This window comes from Cinclus cinclus, chromosome 4 (assembly GCF_963662255.1).
Source record: "Cinclus cinclus chromosome 4, bCinCin1.1, whole genome shotgun sequence".
Taxonomy (NCBI): Eukaryota; Metazoa; Chordata; class Aves; order Passeriformes; family Cinclidae; genus Cinclus; species Cinclus cinclus.
This window is the reverse complement of record NC_085049.1, coordinates 61214681-61234967: the sequence shown is the minus strand read 5'-3', so window position 1 is coordinate 61234967 and position 20287 is coordinate 61214681. Positions and strand designations below refer to the sequence as shown.

At 37.1% G+C, this 20287-nt stretch overlaps 1 protein-coding gene across 9 annotated transcripts in view; it reads left to right on the top strand.

Moving 5' to 3' along the window:
* The window catches only part of CNOT4 (CCR4-NOT transcription complex subunit 4), a 43813-nt gene that overhangs the window by 6855 nt on the left and 16671 nt on the right, over window positions 1–20287 (top strand). For 2 of the 9 annotated variants that reach the window (XM_062492333.1, XM_062492328.1), the window contains exons 2-9: window positions 587–784; window positions 3388–3474; window positions 4001–4102; window positions 4849–4974; window positions 9564–9688; window positions 16438–16495; window positions 16938–17187; window positions 19047–19544. In XM_062492333.1, coding sequence (XP_062348317.1) covers window positions 587–784; window positions 3388–3474; window positions 4001–4102; window positions 4849–4974; window positions 9564–9688; window positions 16438–16495; window positions 16938–17187; window positions 19047–19544 — 1444 coding nt within the window. Of the gene's footprint in view, window positions 1–586; window positions 785–3387; window positions 3475–4000; window positions 4103–4848; window positions 4975–9563; window positions 9698–13661; window positions 13818–16437; window positions 16496–16937; window positions 17188–19046; window positions 19545–20287 lie in introns of all 9 variants that reach the window. The other 7 variants (XM_062492334.1, XM_062492330.1, XM_062492336.1 and 4 more) reach the window with 5 other exon arrangements.

Below are 20287 nucleotides of genomic sequence, written 5' to 3'. Positions count from 1 at the left end.
GTACATAAGCATGACAAGAATACTGTTAAGTCAGCGTGCATTAATTGTGTTGAAATCTGTCCCTTCACTAGAAATTAACCACGTAAAGTTTGAGTAGTATAATGGTGTTAACTGTCTTGAACTTAGTGGACCACTGAAACTACATTTGTATTTTGATTTCTTACCTCAGTCTTGAGAAAATTTAAGTACCCAGATCTGTATCAATAATACAGATAAATAATGAGACATGCATGCACTTTAGATTTATTTCATCCTGCTTGCACTAAGCTCTTTTTAGTGAAATTGTAACAGGATGTGTTGGCTGTCATGTTGCAGCTGCTTATAATGTTACCAAATTGACTAGGCAGCTGATTCAGAATGTGGTTGTTGCCCAAATCAATATTATGTCTATAAATAGAAAAATTCCATGAAAATATGCAAGATGTTTACCTTTCCCAAAGGACTGAATATGCCTCTCTAATGTGGGTGGCTGTAAGAATCAGATCAGTATAATAAAGAAGTTTTTGCATTAAAACATGATGATTAATGGTTTTCAAAGGTGTTGTTTCTTATATGGGTTGTTTTTAATGCTGTTTGTTATGTTTAGCCATATCCAGAAGATCCAGCAGTGTACAAACCACTCTCCCAGGAGGAGCTGCAGAGGATAAAAAATGAAAAGAAACAGAAGCAAAATGAGAGGAAACAGAAGATATCAGAGAATCGCAAACATTTGGCCAGTGTACGGGTGGTACAGAAGAACCTTGTCTTCGTGGTAGGGCTATCTCAGCGCCTAGCAGATCCAGAGGTGAGCAGTTCACACTTGCACATCTTGCTCTTAGCTTGCTGCCATGAAACATTGGAATACCCTTATGTCTCCCTGAAGGGTACAGAATGAATCTGTGTTGGAAAGGTTGCTGCTGTGAGGCCCTCTCTTCTTAAGGGACCTTAGCTTCATCCTCCATAATAACCCCAATTCAATAAGTGTTTGTCTCTTATTTTAGGGAGTACAGGTGGTCTGTGTATTTTTTTGGGAGAGGAGGAAGTTGTTCTTTGTTTAATAATGGGAGTTTGATTTTAAGCTAAAAATATGCATAAGGACTTTTCAGGTACTCATTTTCTAGGTTGGATCTGCTGGCACTATACAGCTATGTCATGAATCACCAATTCTAAAATGGAGCTTGGTTGGACTACAAAGAACTGATATACAGTATCACACAGACCTGTAGGGACAGAAGAAAAAAGCCAACACTTGGAAGTATATACTAGGAAGAATCGTAAGGATTATGTCCTTAAGAAGTTATGGGGAAAGAGTTAATAAGAGGAAGACCCCGGCAAAAGTTGGCTTACTACTCTGCATCATCAAAAATAAGGTTTTCATTTGAGAAAACTGATTTTATTTAAAATGCTTTGTTTACTTCTGTCATCAGTGATAGATACAGGTGGCCAATCAGACTAAATTATCTGAAGAAGTCTCAAACAGAAGTGGCTGTTTCTGAGGTCTCAGATATAGTCTGTATTTTTGATAGACTGGTAAAGAACAAATGTAAAAAGCTGCTTTTAGTGAAGGAGAGAAAAAAAGGATAAGGAGAGAAGAGAAAAAAATCAAATTAAAACTGATCTGGTGAAACATACTTTGGTATGTACTAAAATATAGCAGCAAGCAACTGTCAGCACTGGCTTGGGGCTATGTATCATTGTAAAATGCACTATGAATTGATTATTGAAATGTAATTTCTTCTACCAGATGGAAGATTTGTAATTAAGAAAAATACTTGTAAATACACTTGATTTCCTTTTTTTTTTTTTTTTTTTTTTTTTTTTTTTTTTACATCTCAGTTTTTCACTGAATACTTGAAGTAAATAGGAGTGGGTTTATTTGGGGGATGGGGATGTGCTGTACTAGGTAGCAGTATTCTCAGTGACATACCAGAAAATAATGTGTACTTAATGAATTTGCATATAGCACAAGGTGACTTGATCTTCAGGAAGCCTAGCCTGAGAGAGATGAGCTAAAAAGTATATAATATATTCAAGCTTTCCTCTTATGTAGGCAAAAAAATTGAGATTATTGGTGCTGTTTTTGGAAAGAGGTCTGTGGATCATAATGGAGTACAGGTGGATCCTCTTCTGTTGACATGCTCTTAGGAGAATTGTGAAGGCTATGCTTGTCATAATGTACCAGAATATAATCCTGCAGTATGCTTGGGTAAAAGGGAAGTTTCTTCAGTATTGTCACTCTCTTCTAGAATGATGCCTGGAGGGTGGGTGTAGTATATTTCAAGAGGATCTAGACCAAGTGAAGAGCAGTCAGAAGAGACCAGTGAATGACTGGTTGTCTATAGAACATACCCTGTAGTTCTTTGGCATGTTCAGTGTGGTGCTGTTGGTTCATGAAGGCATTGGTACTTGCTTGGGAAGGGAGAAGGGGTAGTTTAGTTCTTGGATCAGTACAGTTTAGCTGCACTATCCAATGCTAATATGAAGGTGGAGCCCGGGAAACAAATTTTCCTTTACAACCTCTCAGGTTATTATCTAGAACTAGAAATGTCCTTATTTTGTCTAGCTTCAGTCTGAGTAGTCAGTACTTTTGTACCTTCTTCTATCACAGAAATGGGGGAAAAAAAAGGCTGTTGGTATAAATGTGTCAAATAAGTCACCAGCTTCATTGCCACACAGGTAACAGTTATTCAGCTGAGTTGCTTAATAGGCTGGTGATGTTCTTGCTTTGCACAGGGTCCCTAAATGATGTGTTGGTACTAACTGATTCCAGGAAGGGCAAGACGAGTATTTTTTTTTCCTTTATGGATGTGATATTCACTCATTCTTTTCAACATGATGTTGATTCTGAAATGTTTCTTGTCCCTGGAAATTTTCCTTTATTGTCTTCCTTTTTGTAGTCTGGTCTTGGGAAAATTTGAGGTTATCTTGATCTAATTGGTTTACCTCCTTTTTCTTTGGAGTGTGGGGCATGGCAGCCAGATTTCAGCATTTTATACCTAGTAATTAATATCGCTGAATGCAAATTTAAGGTGTATGGTTATTTGGAAGCAGGAACGAATGCAATTTTTATTTTTTAAATCAAATTATAAAACAGATTATTCAGAAACTTTTTATGCTGAATGGGATATATTTTGCTGGGGTGGGAATTGGGTAATCAGAGTACTGAAAGAATTTTTTAAAATACAACATGAAATGTGGGATATTTGTCATTAAAGCTCTTCAGTGACAACATACTTTGTATTGCAAGTAGCCATGTTTTTATGTGGGAAAACAAATCTAAATCTTTGTGGTCTTCTTTTTAGAGTGACCTGGTTTTTTTGTTAGTTGTGTGTTTTAGCTGCAGAGTTTCACAGAAGAATAAGTACACCTCTGTATGAATTATAACACTTGAAACTTCTTTTCTTGTAGGTTTTGAAACGACCAGAATATTTTGGGAAGTTTGGTAAAATACATAAAGTTGTCATTAATAACAGTACATCATACGCAGGCTCACAGGTAAGTCAGAGGTCTTTGTAATTCTTTTAAACTCCTTTAAAGAATACATGTATGCAGAGTGAATCTAGGGCTTCCTATTTCTGATTAAGCAATAGGTGAGAATGTAAAAAGAAAAAAAGGCCTTGCAAGAATCAAATTGCTGTTAAGTCACTGAGGCATTTTCCAACCAGACTCTCAAGGCTGGATGCAAAATGCAACATAAAAAGATTGAAAACTGGGAGACAGGGTGAGAAACTTTTAAAGAAGTAACAATATGGCATTTATTCACTAATCCTTGTTTTGGGGATAAAATGCCTTTTAGGCATTTTTAGAACATCCATGCGACCTACAGATGCATTTCTTTTCTTCCTTCTTTATGCATCACATACGGGTTTTTACGGCTTCTACCTTTTTTGTCAGTTTCTTTTTAAAAACATCAAATCCTGAATATACCAGTTTATGGAGTGAGCTGCTAAAAAGGTGACTTAATGATCAGATCTGTCTGGGGGAAGACAAGCAAGTAAAACAGTGTATGTTTTCTTCCTAGGGTCCAAGTGCCAGCGCGTACGTAACCTACATCCGGTCAGAAGATGCCCTCAGAGCCATCCAGTGTGTCAATAACGTGGTGGTAGATGGCAGAACGCTTAAGGTGGTAATATTTCTGAGTTCCTGTGTGTATGTTCTAGAACACAATATCAGGGGTTAGTTTACAACTTTGTGTGGGTGTATTTGTATTGATGAGCAAGAATGTCCAGCGCGTTGGTTTTTTTGGCTTCTTTTCCTGGTATTAATCTCAAAATGGAAGTTTGGTGAGCATCCAGCATGCAGTATTTTGGTGGGTTAGCAGATATATCTTGGTCTCAAACCTTAAGAATTTGTATCTCCTCCCTGTGCTCACAGTGGCTTTTTATTGTATAGCGTAACAGTATAGTGTGAATGTCCACTGTTTGCTTTTACAGAACACTTCTGTAGTCACACCTCTCAAAAGCTCCCTGGGAAATCAAAGTTTTTTTCCTTTTGGTGTGTGTGTAAACAGGTGTTCAGGCTGATTTAGCCAAATTGGTGGCTATAGAAAATCTAGTTACTTTTCATTTCCTGACCCTGTTACTTGTCTCCTTATGATTATGCAGATATTTACTTGAGGCTCTTACTTAGGCATTTATTGAAGTTGGATGAAAATAAAAATGCATCCTAATTATCTAATCCTCAAGAATATATAGATTTCTTACAAATTGACTTTTTATTCCATATGCATCAAAAATGTATTATGATGGAATTTCAAAATCTTGAGGTAATTTTTTAAAATTAAATAATTTTAATTAAACTTTTTTTATCTTGTATGGTTAAAGGCATTCTTAACCTCCAGTACTTAAGTTTTTTTTTTTTTCCCTTCAGGCATCATTAGGTACAACAAAATATTGCAGTTATTTTCTAAAAAATATGCAGTGTCCAAAACCAGACTGCATGTATCTACATGAACTAGGTGATGAAGCAGCCAGTTTCACAAAAGAAGAAATGCAGGTAAGCAGAGTGATTGGGAAACATGTGAAATGTGGCACATATGTCTTACTGTCTATGATTTACTCTAGTATGTGTAATGAGTGTCTTACTGTCTTATGATTTACTCTAGTATGTGTAATGAGTGTCTTACTGTCTTATGATTTACTCTAGTATGTGTAATGTGTGTCTTACTGTCTTATGATTTACTCTAGTATGTGTAATGTGTTTGCTAAATGTTATGGCAACGATGAATTTTGAAACCCAAAAAGTGATTAACCAGTTGGATATTGCAAAGAACAGTTAGTTCAGTTTTTTTTCATTGAATGCTGTTTTTAAAGTCAAGAAGTCCAGTGAGTATTCATGAGGCAAAAAGATGGAGATAAACTCTTACCCAAGAATTCAAATAACCTGAGCTAACTGCTTTCCCTTTTTTCATACTAAATTAGCTAGTGTCATTTTAGATCTCTGTGAACAAAGTTAGCACAGATTTGGGATTTGCTATAAAATTGCTGTGTCTGGGCAGTTATCATGGATTGACTCTTGTGCTGTATCTGACCATGCTCTCCGAATCCAAATAATGCTTCTAGCCTGTGAAATGTTTAGAAACCACTTGCAAATAAAACGTTGAGGGTAACTATGATAGCACGTAAAAAAAGATGCTGGGATTTTTTTTTTTTTTTTTTTTTTTAGTAACTCAGCATCAAAATGCTTGTCCAGGGTAGGGAACCAAGTAAATGGATAGCTTTACTGTTTCAAATGCAGTGCATTCTGAGGTCTTTTGGTCTTCCTCCATCATTCTACATGAGGTATAGTAAAGCTTTTAAACTCAAGCATGCTAGCCTTGCATCCATGCTGTAATTTTTACATGTGGTCTGTCCCTGAAGCAAAGAGTCCCCACCCTTAGTGCCAGCATTTTTTTTATGCACTGGGCTGATGTAAGCCAGAGAAAAAAGAAGAATGACCATATATTAAATACTTTCCACAAATTATTTCTGAGAATTTCAGCAGGTAATTGCAATAGAAGTTCAGGGACAAGTTGAAAACCAGGTTACCTTCCCTGTTTGTTTCCCTTTATTTTTCCCACCACCTAATTCTGTTACGTATACATGTTTGAGGGTATGTTCCTGTCTAGTCTTCCTAGTTTTTTATAGACCTGTCAGCCATAAATTAATCCATTTTGAACGTGTCAGTACTGCCAACCCTTTAGTCTTTTGTGGCAGCAAGCCACAGAAATTCACTAGCTGTTTTGTCAAGTGTGTCCCTTAATCTTAGCTTTGTGTAGTGCTTGCTGAAAGCAAAACCCCTTATTCACCTTATTCATTGACTTGTGATGTGGCAAAACTAGTCTCTCCTAATTTTCTCTCCAAATCATAGTTTCTGATCCTTTAAATTTCTTTCTAAAGCAGTTGCTCCATTTCTGTGATATCTGTTGCCCTTCTCTGTATTTTCTAGCTGTATCTTCCTTAAGATGCAGAGCTCAGATGTGTGATGTGGGGGGAAACCAAGTTTAATTTATCAGTTCTCAGTGCTTTGTACGTAGTGTGATATGCGGGGTTTTTTTCATTTTGTGTTAGTTTATTTGAAGTGACCTTTTTAGTGATGCCCAGCACATCTTTTATGGCTAGTGTGTCATCAACTAACAGTTTCAGAGGTCTGGTGGCAGTCATCTTAGCATCATTTTTCTGAGCTGTAACAGGCAGTTCACAGATCAGGAGTGGGTTACTGTGATCTAGGCTGCTTTTCCCTTCTTGTGTCATCTGACATGTCCTTGGTGAGGCTTACTTGCCGCCATGGTTTGCTTGTTTGCCAATTTCTCTGGGATTCTTTTGGAGCTGCTCATTATCAACGTAGCTGTTTATTACCCAAAAAGCTTGATATTGTCAGCAATGAACTTTCTCAGGCATGCTGATGGTGTTGCATAGAACTGTTGCCAGTCCTCAGTCCTCATTGCTTGCTTCTACACCCTAAGAGTTATGCTTTGAACTATCTTCAATTCACACTCTCTTCCATGGCAGGTTCATAACTGGTGTGAAACCTTATCAAAATCTTCTTTTAGTTTTGTGGAGCCTCTTTATTTATGCTTACTGACTCCATGAAGAATTCACATCAGTAAAGTAGGGTTTCCCTTTACAAAAGATACTCAGATTCAATCCCAAGGGCTTGGGTTTATCCATGAACTTATATTTTTGAAATTATTATTAGTAGTAGTAGTAGTAATAGTAGTACACCTTGTAATCTTTGGAAGGCTGGAGGTTTTACTTAACATGCTGCCTGTAGTTCACAGAATCTTTTCTGCAGCCCCTTTTGTAGAAGTCAGTTGCAAACTGTCAGTCCTCTGGCCTGAGTGCTAGTTAAAATTGATAGGCTACATACCTTGGTCAGGATTTAATTTTCATGTATGAGTTTCTTCAGGAATCTTGAGTGGATTTTACATCATGTTGCTGACTTACATGAATCTTCCTTCCCTGTTCCATGTTACATTGCTTAAACTTTTTTGAATTTCATATTGTTTTCTTACAAGTGGTTGGAAATTACACACCTGTTAAGTATGCTGTTCTTTCAGTGCACCAGCTTTCCTGTATTTGGGTTAGTGTCAGTGAATTTCCAGGTCCATTTAATGAGACTGAAAGTTCATTGTTGCAGACTTTGTATTTTAAAAGAATTGCCAATAGATGAATTTGTATTCTAGGCTCAATAATTAATAGGTCTAAATACTGTGGCAAGCTGAAAAGAATTGGTAGAACTCCAGGAAGTCTGGGAAAGTGAAGTTGGAAATTTTAGCTGGGTTGGAGATGCCAAGTTTGGCCTCTGGGTTGTCTGTTATAAATAAAACACAGTTACTGCAAGCTCCTATATAGGATTTTAATCTTGTTTCTTTCTTACATTAATGTGGCAAGTAAATGAAGTTAAGACTGACCTCTGATGTACCTGGCCATGGTACTCAGTCTTTAGTCACTGAAGCAAGTCAAGAGGTCCAGAGAGGTTTCTTCTTACTCAGCTGCTTAACGTTTGCAAATTGTTAATTGTGCATATTTGTGCATCAACCTAGTTGCTACAGTCATGGTTGGATGGTGAAAGAAGCATTTCCAGGGTGCAGAATTTCTCAAGGTTAGAATTTAGGTGAGCCGTACCATAGAAGCATGCTTTTTTCTACTACAGGTAGCAGCTTGGGTGTAGACACTGACAAAGTGGGTAAGATAATGCATACACCAGATGTTTCAATCCTTCTTGAGAGCTGTATAAGTTGAATGCATAAGGACATGTTCCGAATCGAACAGTAATGGAGAACTGGAGAACTAAGTAACAAAAGAATGGAGGCACTGATAGGTTTTGACCTGAGCTGTTTCAGTGAGAGATGCAGTGGGCCTTCTTCAGGTACCCATAAGGGGCATGTAGTTTATCAACAGTACTATTTATTTTTTGTATTTTGTCTATTCGTGGTTAATTAAAAAAAAAAAAAGGGTAAGTTATATTTTTCAGTTGTAAAATTTTTCTAGGGGTATGTCTACATTGCACTAATTCCATTCTTGTTCCAACAAAATATTAAGGAATTAATTAATGTAAAAAAAAGTTAAATTTTACATGTACAAGTAGTGTGAGAGCTTCTAAATCAATGCTGAAGATGTGATAAATAATAATTTCAGTGTTTCATACTTAAGATTCAGAAGATCTGACCATAAATCTTGGCAGTTTCCTTTGCTAGAAGACATCTTCTAGTATCTGGAAACTGTAGAGGAAAGCTATTGATAACTTCAAATTTGCTGTTTTATTTTGGATCTTGATTCAACTCATAACAATACTTAACTTGCAAGTAGTAATTCTTAGGTTGGAATGAATGCTAATTTTAAATTTCACGTGTTACTTTAAATGTTGGGGGTAGATCTTGCTGGTTTTGTTTTATATATTGAACCACGGAATGTTATCTGCAAGCTAGACTGAAAAATACTCCCTTCACTTGCCAGATTCTAGTACTCTGGAGTTGGGTCCACAATTTCTGAAAGCATGAAGCTTTTCTCAGTTGATTCAATTAGCTGAAAGAATATTTCAATTTTTTAGTTATTGAAAAGTGATTTATCAGTTTTTGTTTAGAATATATGGCATGTCATGTCATACACTTCAGCTGTTTTATTAAGCCAATATAAAGTTACTTTCCTTTTGGAAGAACTTTTTGTTTTAGAGGAATTGTTTGTTCTTTCCCATCTTCTGAAAAACTTAGTATGGTTGAAATATGAAATGCAGACTGCCTTGGAGATGTCACTGTTGGTGATTTCTATGATATATTTGTGAAGCTCTTGATTAGAACTGAAGTGCAAGGTCTTATAAGGTTGTAGGTGCTTTTCTGCTTTAGGAGTCTCAAAAAATTATAAATAGATAGGTACATCCACATGATTTCTAGGCAAGCTTCTCAACAGCTGTTGGGATCTCATCTCTGCTGAGAGTGAGAAGCACTGTTTCGAGTTTGACAGGAGTGACCTGATAAAGTTGTAAAGGCTAAATATTAAGCTTTGGGACATATTATATATATGGGCATATTCTATATTAAAAATTATAACTATAAATATATGTATATTAAACCAGTATTCATTCACTGTGAGTTTCTCTTTCCTTAGGCGGGTAAGCACCAGGAATATGAACAGAAACTACTGCAAGAATTATACAAATTAAACCCCAACTTTCTCCAATTATCTACGGGTACAGTTGACAAGAACAAGAACAAAGTGACAGCACTGCAGAGGTATGATGTGTAAGCAGTGATGCTGGACTGCCTGCTTATTCTTTCTGGCTATTCCAATGAAAATTTTTATTCCTATTTGATCTCCCATATTGCCTGCTGGTTTTAGTACCCCTTACATGATAAAATATAATAGGTTTTCTCTGTGGAGAGACTTACTGTTTAGGAGTAATATTCTCCAATTTAGTGCTCCCTCTGAAGCAACTCCACACTCTTCTCCCTTGCAGGAGAGGAGAATTAGAGGCACAGAAGGTAAAGATCAAAACAATTTGCTGGAAACAGCAGTGAGATCAGAAAACAATCAGTAACAGCAACAATACAAATGACAGAAGGTACAAGAGTCAAATGATTGACAAGTGGTTGCTCACCCCATGGAGTCCCCACAGTACTGACCACTTCCTCTGCTAGGCTATGCTGACCCATAAGAATGCTTTTGCCCAGTCCCCAGAAGATAACTTAAAGTGGTATAGAATTGATGCTTCCTTGTCCTAGCCATGCCTTCCTGGCTACTGCCAAAATTAACCGTGTCCTGGCCAGAACCAGGACACATGCATCACTTTGTTCTAAAATAGAGTGTGTGTCTTAGGAAAGAAACATGTTTCTGCATTTGGATCAGTAGTTTGGAACAAGATACTCTGAAAGAAGACCTTTTATTTTATATTTGCAAAACCAAATGTATTTCTTAAAGGCCAAATGTCTACTTGCTTGGTATGGTTCATTATGAATGCAGTCTGTACTTTTATATCTGAGATATCTTATAACCTTAATATGTTTTTTACATCATTATTTATAGTGCAGTCCATATATTTTTTTATTATGTTGTAATTGCAGATATCACTTATTTATTACAGCTTGCTAAAGTACTTTTCTGTTGAAGTAGTTTGTTCAGTAAGTTGTGAAAAGATTTTTCCATATGAGTATATAGTCACACAAAGGTAAATGAAAGTGTGAGGTTACCAGTCCTTAATTATTCATTCAAATGTCTTATTTAAGATAAAGAATTAAAAACTGTTGACAACATCTTCCACTCCTTTTTGTTGGATTTTGATGAAGGAGATGGGCAGAATGGAATGTGGAAGATTGCACTGCTTATGTACCTTGGCCTTGTATTCAGGGTTTGTGCTGTGTGCCAGTTCATGCACTACTGAATTTTTCAGACAATAGTTTACCAGTGGCAGCATCATTGCACAGCTGTCTTAAGCAAGAAAGTGGGTACTGTATCTAAAATACTGTCAGTGGATCTGCAATGATCAGAATGCAATTCTGAGAACTGGTATTCCAGCTGGTGTACTGGGACTATTTTCTTTAATTTCTGGAGGCAGTTTCATATGCACTTTGACTGCAAGTGGTCAGGACTTCTAGAGGGATCTTTTGTCTTTAGGACAGAGCTTCCTATTTCTCAGGCACTGGTTCAATATTGACTTCAAAGATAGAGTGTAGCAAGCAAAACAAATACACCACTTCTTGAATTTGGGTATTGATTATTTTACGTTTGAAATCTGGACTAATTTTAATTTGAAATCTAATTAGACCCCAACAAAACAAATTATACCAGTATAGGAAGAATGTGCGATCTGAAACTGGAGCCAACTTTTAAGCCTCTAGGAGGCAATTAGGAGTTGGAGCTTGGCCAGTCTGTGGTGCTAACATTTAGCACTTATGGAAAAAAATGGCATGTTACTACTCTAAAGGCAGCAAATGGTAATTTCTGGAGGTAATTTCTCTTGTCAGCTGAACAGCATAATCACAGCTTGGACTCTGTTCATTGCTAATGCCGAGGTACTACCTTGAGGGTTGCAAAGTGAATTTCTTGCAGCTGGGATTTTGACATGTTTCCTCAGGACCCATCTCATCAGTATGAAATGTAGGTTTTGCACTGGTGACTGCACATTGTTCTTTCTCCATTTCTGTCCAAGTGGATTCTTATAGATTTGTTTATGTAGGGTTCATTGATTTGATATTCATCTTTCTAGCAATTTCACAGCCTCTGACAACTCTGAAGTGGTTCTTGTGTTTCTGGGGTACAGAATTTCTGTTTCATAATGAAATGGTACAAAAGTTGAATTTGAAGTAGTAGATGCTTAATTAAAAATACCCAGTAGAAGAAAACGGTTTGTTAAATTCTGATAATTGTTTTTCTACAACTGTTTTAATTTGAAAGGTCCTACTTGCAGACCTTTTCTTCCTGCTGAAGACAACTATTAAAATCTCCTAGGGCCACTCGTCTCTTGGTATGGATAGCCATGGTGACTGTGTTCTTAAAATTGGAGATATAATCCACATTTAAAACAGATCAAGCTTTTTTAATTTTCTTGATGCCATTTTTCTGAAGAACTGAAATGATTGTTTTCTTACGCTACAAGAAGAACCAAGTATGTGCTGATCTTTTAGAGAGCTGCCCTTCAGAGACATGCAGCCTGAACATAACTAAAACAAAAAAAAAAAGAAAAAAAACCACAAAACCTCCCACCTCAAAACATAAACCAGTTTGTTTCTCTTTCCCTTTCTCCTTGGATGCAAAACTGACTTTTAACTGGCATTTTAAAGTTAGTTTTAGTAGATGGTTTTGTGCTGTAGTGAACATAAATTTGGAAATTTAAAATAAATCTGTTAATGGATGGACAATGATTTCAGTTCATTTTTGTACAAGTGAGGCTGTTAAATGGCAGATAGGCTGCTGCTGTCTCTTCATACCCTTATGTTCTGTATCTGATCAACTCACTAGCTCTTAGTCCGAGTGTGTGCAAAGCCAAGATGAGATCTGTAAATCAGGTTGAGGTACTTGTCTACATGCTTATTGTATAGGTAGTTAAGAAAAGACGGATACAGAATAGCAAATAATAAAATACTGAGATTTGAGGGGAGCAACTATTACTTAATTTTATCTGATTACAAGTAGGAAGCATTGTGTTGCTATAAGCAGTTACTGAAATTTCCAGATTCTGTTTGCGAAATTAGTAAATTGACCTAAAGATGTAAGAGTGAATGTTGGACCTTGCAATAGGAACCTAGTAGTGTAGGGGAGCATCAGGAGGGACATACATGTTGAAAATATTTTTTGGTGAAAGCTGCTTCGTTATGAAGACAGGACTTGGTCACTAAAACCCGCTCCTAATAGAAGCAAATAAAAAACTACAGGTAATGTAGAACTTGAGAACACAAAAGCAGATCTTATTATAAAAGATCACAACGTTAGCAGACAACACTGTATTTGAATCCATTTGGTTATAGACTATATTCCATTTTGCTTAAATTTGTGCAGAATGTAAGTATTTACAGCAAAAACTTGGATTTTGAGTCCTCTCTTGAACTTTTTTCAGTTCTAATGTGCAGTCTAAAATGAAGTTTAGTATTACTTTATAAAAGGGAAGTAATTATGACTTTAAATTAGAAATGATGGTAGCAGTAACTTGAACAGTGTGTTTGTCTGGCTGGTCTCATGGTCTGTTAGTAAAGCTGTGGACTCCTGTGTAGGTGTAAAACATAAAATTTCATCTGTTGTGGCCAGGCTTGATAGAACCTGGAATATAAACCATATTAAAAAAAGAATGACTTGGCTCACAACTTACGGAACTTAAAAATAGTTATGGGCTAAAGCAAGTAATTCTGAATGAAGTATGCTGAGGTCTGGACACTTGAACTATTGATGGCATTTTTCATTTTTATTTACTTTTTGTTTTCTCTCCCTCAAATGGGCAAGTTTGGACTTTAGGATTGGCAAAGCAGCTATCTATTCAGGAAAGAAAACATAATTCCCTCTGGTTTCCTCTCTGCCCTACCTATGCCACAAATTATTTTTTCAAGTTATCACCATTTAAAATCTGAAAAATAATATCCAGATAAATCTATTCTTATGGATTGTCTGGCACAAGGATTTATTTCCCCAGTGTTTACAATTTTTAAAACACTTTCTTCGTAACTTGAACTCTTCTATTTTTTTTTTTTTTTATTTTATTTTACTCTTGCCTTTTTCCAGACCCAACAGTAATAACAAAGATGCCTGGCCATCATTACAGAGTTCAAGTAAATCAGCCAACGGTTTAACAATGGAACACAGGAAAACGCCTCCTATATTAGAAAATGGCACAGACCCAGAACACATGACTCCAGATGGTGCAGACTCAGATTTCGGGTAATTGTGCTGCCTTTTATACTTCAGATAGCTTGCTTTCTCTCTCACTGATTGGTGTGGAGGAAATTGTTCTTCAGTCTCTCTGGTTGGAGAGATGGATACAAATCCTGATCAGGACACAGAAAGCTGGGCTTAGTGTAGCCTGTGTTAAAAGGGCTGATTGGCAGACTGTGCAGGAGAACCCTAACATGAAATTAGTAAGTGACAGTACAGGTAATGGCTATGGGGAACAGAAGAACCAGGGGATCAACGGCTTTTACAGCTGCACAGTCCCAGTCAGAGCTGAGCCTTCCATTTTTTCTATACAGAAGCTTTCACAAAAGTAACATGCTATTTGCTGTACATCAGGAGGCTTGTCACTTGGAAAAACTTCAATAGAGGGAAGTTAAATGTTAGGGCTAAAGTATCTGTCATTTCCTTCCAGTGATGTGTTCCAGAGATACAGCACAGAGGAAAGGGCTCCCCCAATTACCACTCAGAGGGACAACAGGCCAGCAGATTCAACTGAGGCTTCTTTGTGTAGAGGAAGTAATTCATCTGCTTACAATAATCTCTTATTGCCAGCCAACATTTTTTTTCTTTTTTGATGCCCTTCTTGAATAGAACTGGTGTCCTTTTCCACCTTAAGCATCACTTGCAGTTACAATCTTAGTCTCTAGTCATGCTGTCAAAGTCCATGTTCTTTATGGACCCCTTTAGGGAATAAGCATTAGGCTTATTCAGAGGTTGGATGGGAAAAAAAGCAAGGTAAACCCTAGTATTTCAAGCAGTGGTGCTGCTGATTAGGTAGACAATCTTCATGTCAAATCAATATTGAACCAATGCATTAAAATGGAGAGCGCTGTTGAAAGTGGTACCTTTTTGTTGGGCTAAATAGCAGTCCCAGTGAGAAGTGATCAGAGGGCCTGTGAATTGCATCTCAGTAGTGATGTTCAATTCTTTTTTTTTTCTTTTTTCCTGAAAATAATGTATTTAATGTAAATAAAAGTATTGTAGTCAATAGATAATAAGCATTATTCATTCCTGAGGGCTGGCAATCTGTTTTGCAAATACAGGCTCCTTAGGTAGGTTCAAGTATAATAAACCTTTACATCATTTAGTTTGTCAGTAAAAGCTGTCTTACTCATAGCTTTTTAAACTACAGTATTGTAACTGTTAGCTCTGTAGGGAAAAGAATTTGACTGGAATATCACTTCTTCAGTCAGAATTGATTGTGTAATAAGGAGTCTACACCAAGCTTCCGTGGTATAGGTATTTTAAAATTACTAATCAAAAGCAGTGTGTTTCAAATGGAAGAGCTTTATTCATGCTGTTGAATCACTAACTAGAGAGTATTTGCAAATCTTCACTGGAATAACACAGTGATTTTTTCTTTTATAGTCATATATATTTCAGCTTAATTTATCTGTTTGAGATACTGACTCAGTGCTCTTCTTTCATCAAAAATGTATTGATGATTACTCTTACACACTTTATTTTAGAATGGAGTAGTAATTCTGCTGGGTTTCAATTACTTGTTTTGGGGTGAGGAGAAAAAGTACAAGTAAAAGAAATCTTAGGAATTGTTGACATTACTATATGGTGGTATGCAGTAATTAAACTTTGCAGCAGCAAGGGCTGTTTGAAAACAAGGTCTGTCTAGAATCTGAAATCTGCACCCAGTTAAAATAAGTTGTTGCATATATTTTTCAACATCCTGATTGTAATTTGACTTGTATCACATTGTGGCCTCTTAGTGGAACTGAAATTTATGTTCTTACTTCTGATGCTTGTTTGTAGAGTCTACATATTGGCTTGCACAGCCTGATGTTTGTGCATCTTTCCTCCTGGACAGATGAAAGTGTACCTTGAAGTTGCAAAGCAAATATTTTAGTGTGAACTTAATAATGCCTTATCATTAGTGAGGTATTTAGCATCATTGAGGCAACTCACAGATGCAGTCTTAAATCCAGAGATGTGCCATTTCGGCCAGGTCACAACAATTTGCAGTGAATGGCTTTCTGAGGTTGTTTTCTGCTGTATCTTGTATTGTCCTTATTTTTGGCAGGTTTTTATGCAATGCCTTTTCTTCCCCCCTTTTGTCGTCTCAAGCCTCAGGTTTTTTAGCTTGGGACTAATGTCTGCAAGTTAAAGTGTTAAAGGCTGGTGGGAAGATTAACTTGCCACCAAGACTAAATTGTTTTCTCTCTCCCAGATTTATTTAGGATTTGTATGGAAACTGAAAACTTGCGTGTTTGGAAAATAGATCTTTTCCACTTCCTTTACAGTAGTATCGTAGATGGAACTGACAGTTACAAAATACTGTCATAGCATAGAATTCTGGGGTTTTGTATGGCATAGAGTTGCTGTGAACATGTTCAAAACTTTACTTTTGTTCCTTAAGGCAGACAGCAAGCAGAATGGAGAGTGGTGAAAAGAAGTATTACAGTATATGACAAATGATTGGAATGATAATGATTAAAAAAGCTGTCTCATAAAAAATAAGGACTTTTTTCCTTAATTCCTTTTTCTTAATTTTTGTCTTTATTTTAAGGCTTTTCTTCCACTGCAGGAGCAAGTGTTGATTTTTCTCATTAACTACTTGAGTCTCTTACTGTCTTTTTTCCTCCCACTTTTGCAGCCCTATCGATAAACCTTCAGATTCCCTCAGTATAGGAAATGGTGACAGCTCTCAGCAGGTAAGACACAAAGAGACATGCTCTGACAATAACAAGTGGGTTTGAGGACTTTTTGCAACTTGCAGTTGGAGAAGCAAGTACTTTCTGAAGTGTATTACAATTGGGCATTGGAATGGGCTGTCCCGGGAGGTGGTGGAGTGTTTAAGAAAAGACTGGACGTGGCACTTAGTGCCATGGTGTAGTTGACACGGTGGTGTTTAGTCATAGGTTAGACTCGGTGATTTCAGAGGTCTTTCTCCATTCTAGTTGATTCTGTGATAATTTTAAACAAAATATTAAAATGCTATTGCTAATTTGATTTTTTTGTTTGATCTGGTGCTGAGCTATATATTAACAAACCTAATGGTGGCCAGAAGTTTTGAGGAAATTTTTCATCTAAGTTAGTGAAGAATATTTTATATATAAACTCATGTCCTAATTTCTGTTTCTCTCTTACTTGTAGATAACAAACAGTGACACACCTTCACCACCACCTGGTTTAACAAAACCCAATCCAGTTATACCCATCAGTTCATCTAATCACAGTGCACGGTCTCCTTTTGAAGGGGCTGTAACAGAATCACAGTCACTCTTCTCTGACAACTTCCGGCACCCTAACCCCATCCCTAGTGGGCTTCCTCCATTCCCCAGCTCTCCACAGACTTCAAGTGACTGGCCCACAGCACCAGAACCACAGAGCCTCTTCACATCAGGTACATGCACAGGTTACATGGCTTGGGTATCGCTTGCTATTGCAGTTGCTTAAAACTTGTACAGAGTGTTGTGCAGAGCTTAAAACACTATAGAACCTAAAACTCAAGTACTCGTTCCTTACTGTGTTTTTCCCCCTTACAAATGGTTAAAATTTGTCACTTAACTGCAGATGAATTACACTGACCTAAGAGTTTCTTCTTAAAGAAACTTTGCAAAGCCTTCAAGCGGCATTGCTTACTTACCAGAGTGCTTATTTTAGTTTTTCTTAGCAACATGCATAGGATGTGACATGTATGCTTTAATATTTAGTGTTCTAGGTCTTTATTGAGATGGGGAAAAATAGATGGTATCAGTATATATTGGTGTGATAATCTGTAATTCTAATAGCAGAAGTTGTTCTGTAGAATTCAGAATTTTCTTAGTATCCTGAGTAATTAGCTGAAGGTGTTTAATCTTTCTCTTTCTGAGGTGAAATTGTATAAATTCAGGCAAGCTATGTTTAATTTCATCAGCTGAAACATACCTGTGTTTTTCAGGTCCTCTTCTATGAAATACCTTGTCATATGCATGAAACTTGATTTTAATTGTAATTATATAGTCTTGGGGGTGGTTAACAGTATTTAAGAGCTCACATATTATAAGTTTGAGGGAACTGTTAGGAAACTAAATGAAACAATATTAGTAAAAAATTGAATGTAAATGTTATGATATAGATGGCTTACTTAGTGATGAGTCATCTTTTGATGTTTATCTTGCTCCTGGATATCATAATTGTTGGTAAACGATATGTATTGCCACAGAAATTCCTTTCTGCTAGGACACTTGATGCACCAGTTTTGTGAGGATTAAGTAGCAGTGAGAGACGATTTCCAGATGGTAGAGATGATAGTTAATATAAAGTGTATGGTTGCTGTTTAAATAAGAATGCAAAGGACAAATTGTTGTTGGTCTAGCAACTCTTTATTATCACGGTTTTTTAGAGTGTAGATTTCTTCTTTGAGACAATACTGAACCTTCTTTAAGTGGCAGGTCCCTACCAGCAGAGGGAGTTAATGTTGTGATGCTACCCTGCACTTAGCAGGTTGCTTGACCACAATTTTGAGGAAAAGTAACGAGAAGATAACCAGCATTCACTGAACCTGAATAACAAACTTGACACAATCATGAGAAGAAGTAGTAACTGAAAATGAAGACAAATTCTGATAACTTCTTTCAATGCTCCCTCAAAATATTCAACAATATCTTGTAATGCAGTTCCCTTTTTTATTTTATCATTGTCTCCTCAAGAATTTGGCTTGTTTATCTTCATAATGGTAGACAGTTGGAGAATTTTTTGTGGGTTTTGTTTGTCTTTGTTGCTTTTAGTTCTGTCTTTTTGAACTACTGCTCTGAGGTTCTTTCTTTTGAGAGGGAAAATCCTGCTCATCTTTTTTGCATAACATTAATAGTGAAAGCAAAATATTGAACTGAGTAACAACCTTATTTAAATTCTGCTTGTTCACACTTCCATGATGAAGTATGGAGTAAAGAAGGTTCTAAGCAAGTGGTCACTGGTCTCTTTCTAGTTGGGAGTATTCCTGAAAATACTTTCTGGAAAAGGCTTTTCCGTGGTTCAAGAACAGAGCAATTGTGCAGTAAAAACGTGTTTGCTACTTCTAGCACGTCACCTTTAGTGGAAGTCCATGACAATTTGATCTGAAAAAGGCATTCTAAGATGATGACTGTGTCTTTGGGGATCATGTAAAGTAGTATTATATGAAAGATAAAAGACCACAGTCAGATACGCAGGTTGATGTTTTTATATGGAAAAATGACTTCTAATTCTGGTTCTAAATCCTATTCCTTTCTTCTCCAACAGAAACTATACCAGTATCCTCCTCCACAGACTGGCAAGCAGCTTTTGGGTTTGGTTCCTCCAAACAGCAAGAGGACGACTTAGGGTTTGATCCCTTTGACATCACCCGCAAAGCCTTAGCAGACCTGATTGAGAAGGAACTGTCAGTCCAAGACCAACCTTCCCTTTCGCCCACATCTCTTCAGAACCCTACCCCACACACTACAACTGCCAAAGGGCCAGGTTCTGGATTCCTGCATCCTGCTGCACCCACAAATGCCAACTCTCTCAGTAGCACCTTTCCAGTCATGCCACAGAGGTTTCCACAGTTTCAACAGCATCGAGCAGTTTACAACTCCTTCAGTTTTCCAGGCCAAGCAGCTCGCTATCCTTGGATGGCCTTCCCACGCAATAGCATCATGCACTTGAACCACACAGCAAATCCCACCTCAAATAGTAATTTCTTGGACTTGAATCTCCCACCACAGCACAGCACAGGTCTGGGAGGGATCCCTATATCAGGTAGGTGAATAGGGACATTGGTGAATATGACTTAATTCATGCTCTCAGCTTCTCTTGAGTCAAAACAGCAAAAGGAAATAGCCAGCAACAAGCAGTAGACTGTTACTCTTGAGTGTCATACTATGTTACAAACAGGGGGAAGAATATTGTTTTAAATAGGTCCTTTGTATTAAAAGTAATGAATATTTAGCCTTGTAAATATTGAGCTTTATAAGGAAGGTGGAGTATTATGTGCCCGCTTCATTTTGTGCCAAAGTAGACTGGTATTTTGGTTCTTCAGTCTTGCCAAGACTGGCTTTACTTAAAAATGGGCCCTGGAAGTGCATTGTGACTTTCATGTTGGCATGCAGGTGTTGACCAGAGTTCTTAAAGTTGTGCAAAAAATTGTAATGATGGTAATTTGTGCCAGATGTCTTCTCTGGGTTGTTCCCTCTCGCGCATAACGGAATGGCTGTGCCGTGAAACATTCAGTGTTATTCATTTCTGTGCTTCAGATGGCCTTAATATTATGCTAATCTTCACTGAATGGAGGCTTGCAATGTGTGTAAGAGGATTCATCCTGATTCTGAGGGTTGCGATGTTGGAGAAAAATAAATGTGCAGTCAGGCCAGTTTAGCATGCCCTGAGTGGATTAATAGTCTCTTGCATCAAACATTACAACTAAGGAGCTAATTGTAACAATAATTGTCTTGATTAAAAATTCACTTCTGGGGTTTGAAGTCCTTCCATACTTCCCATTTAAC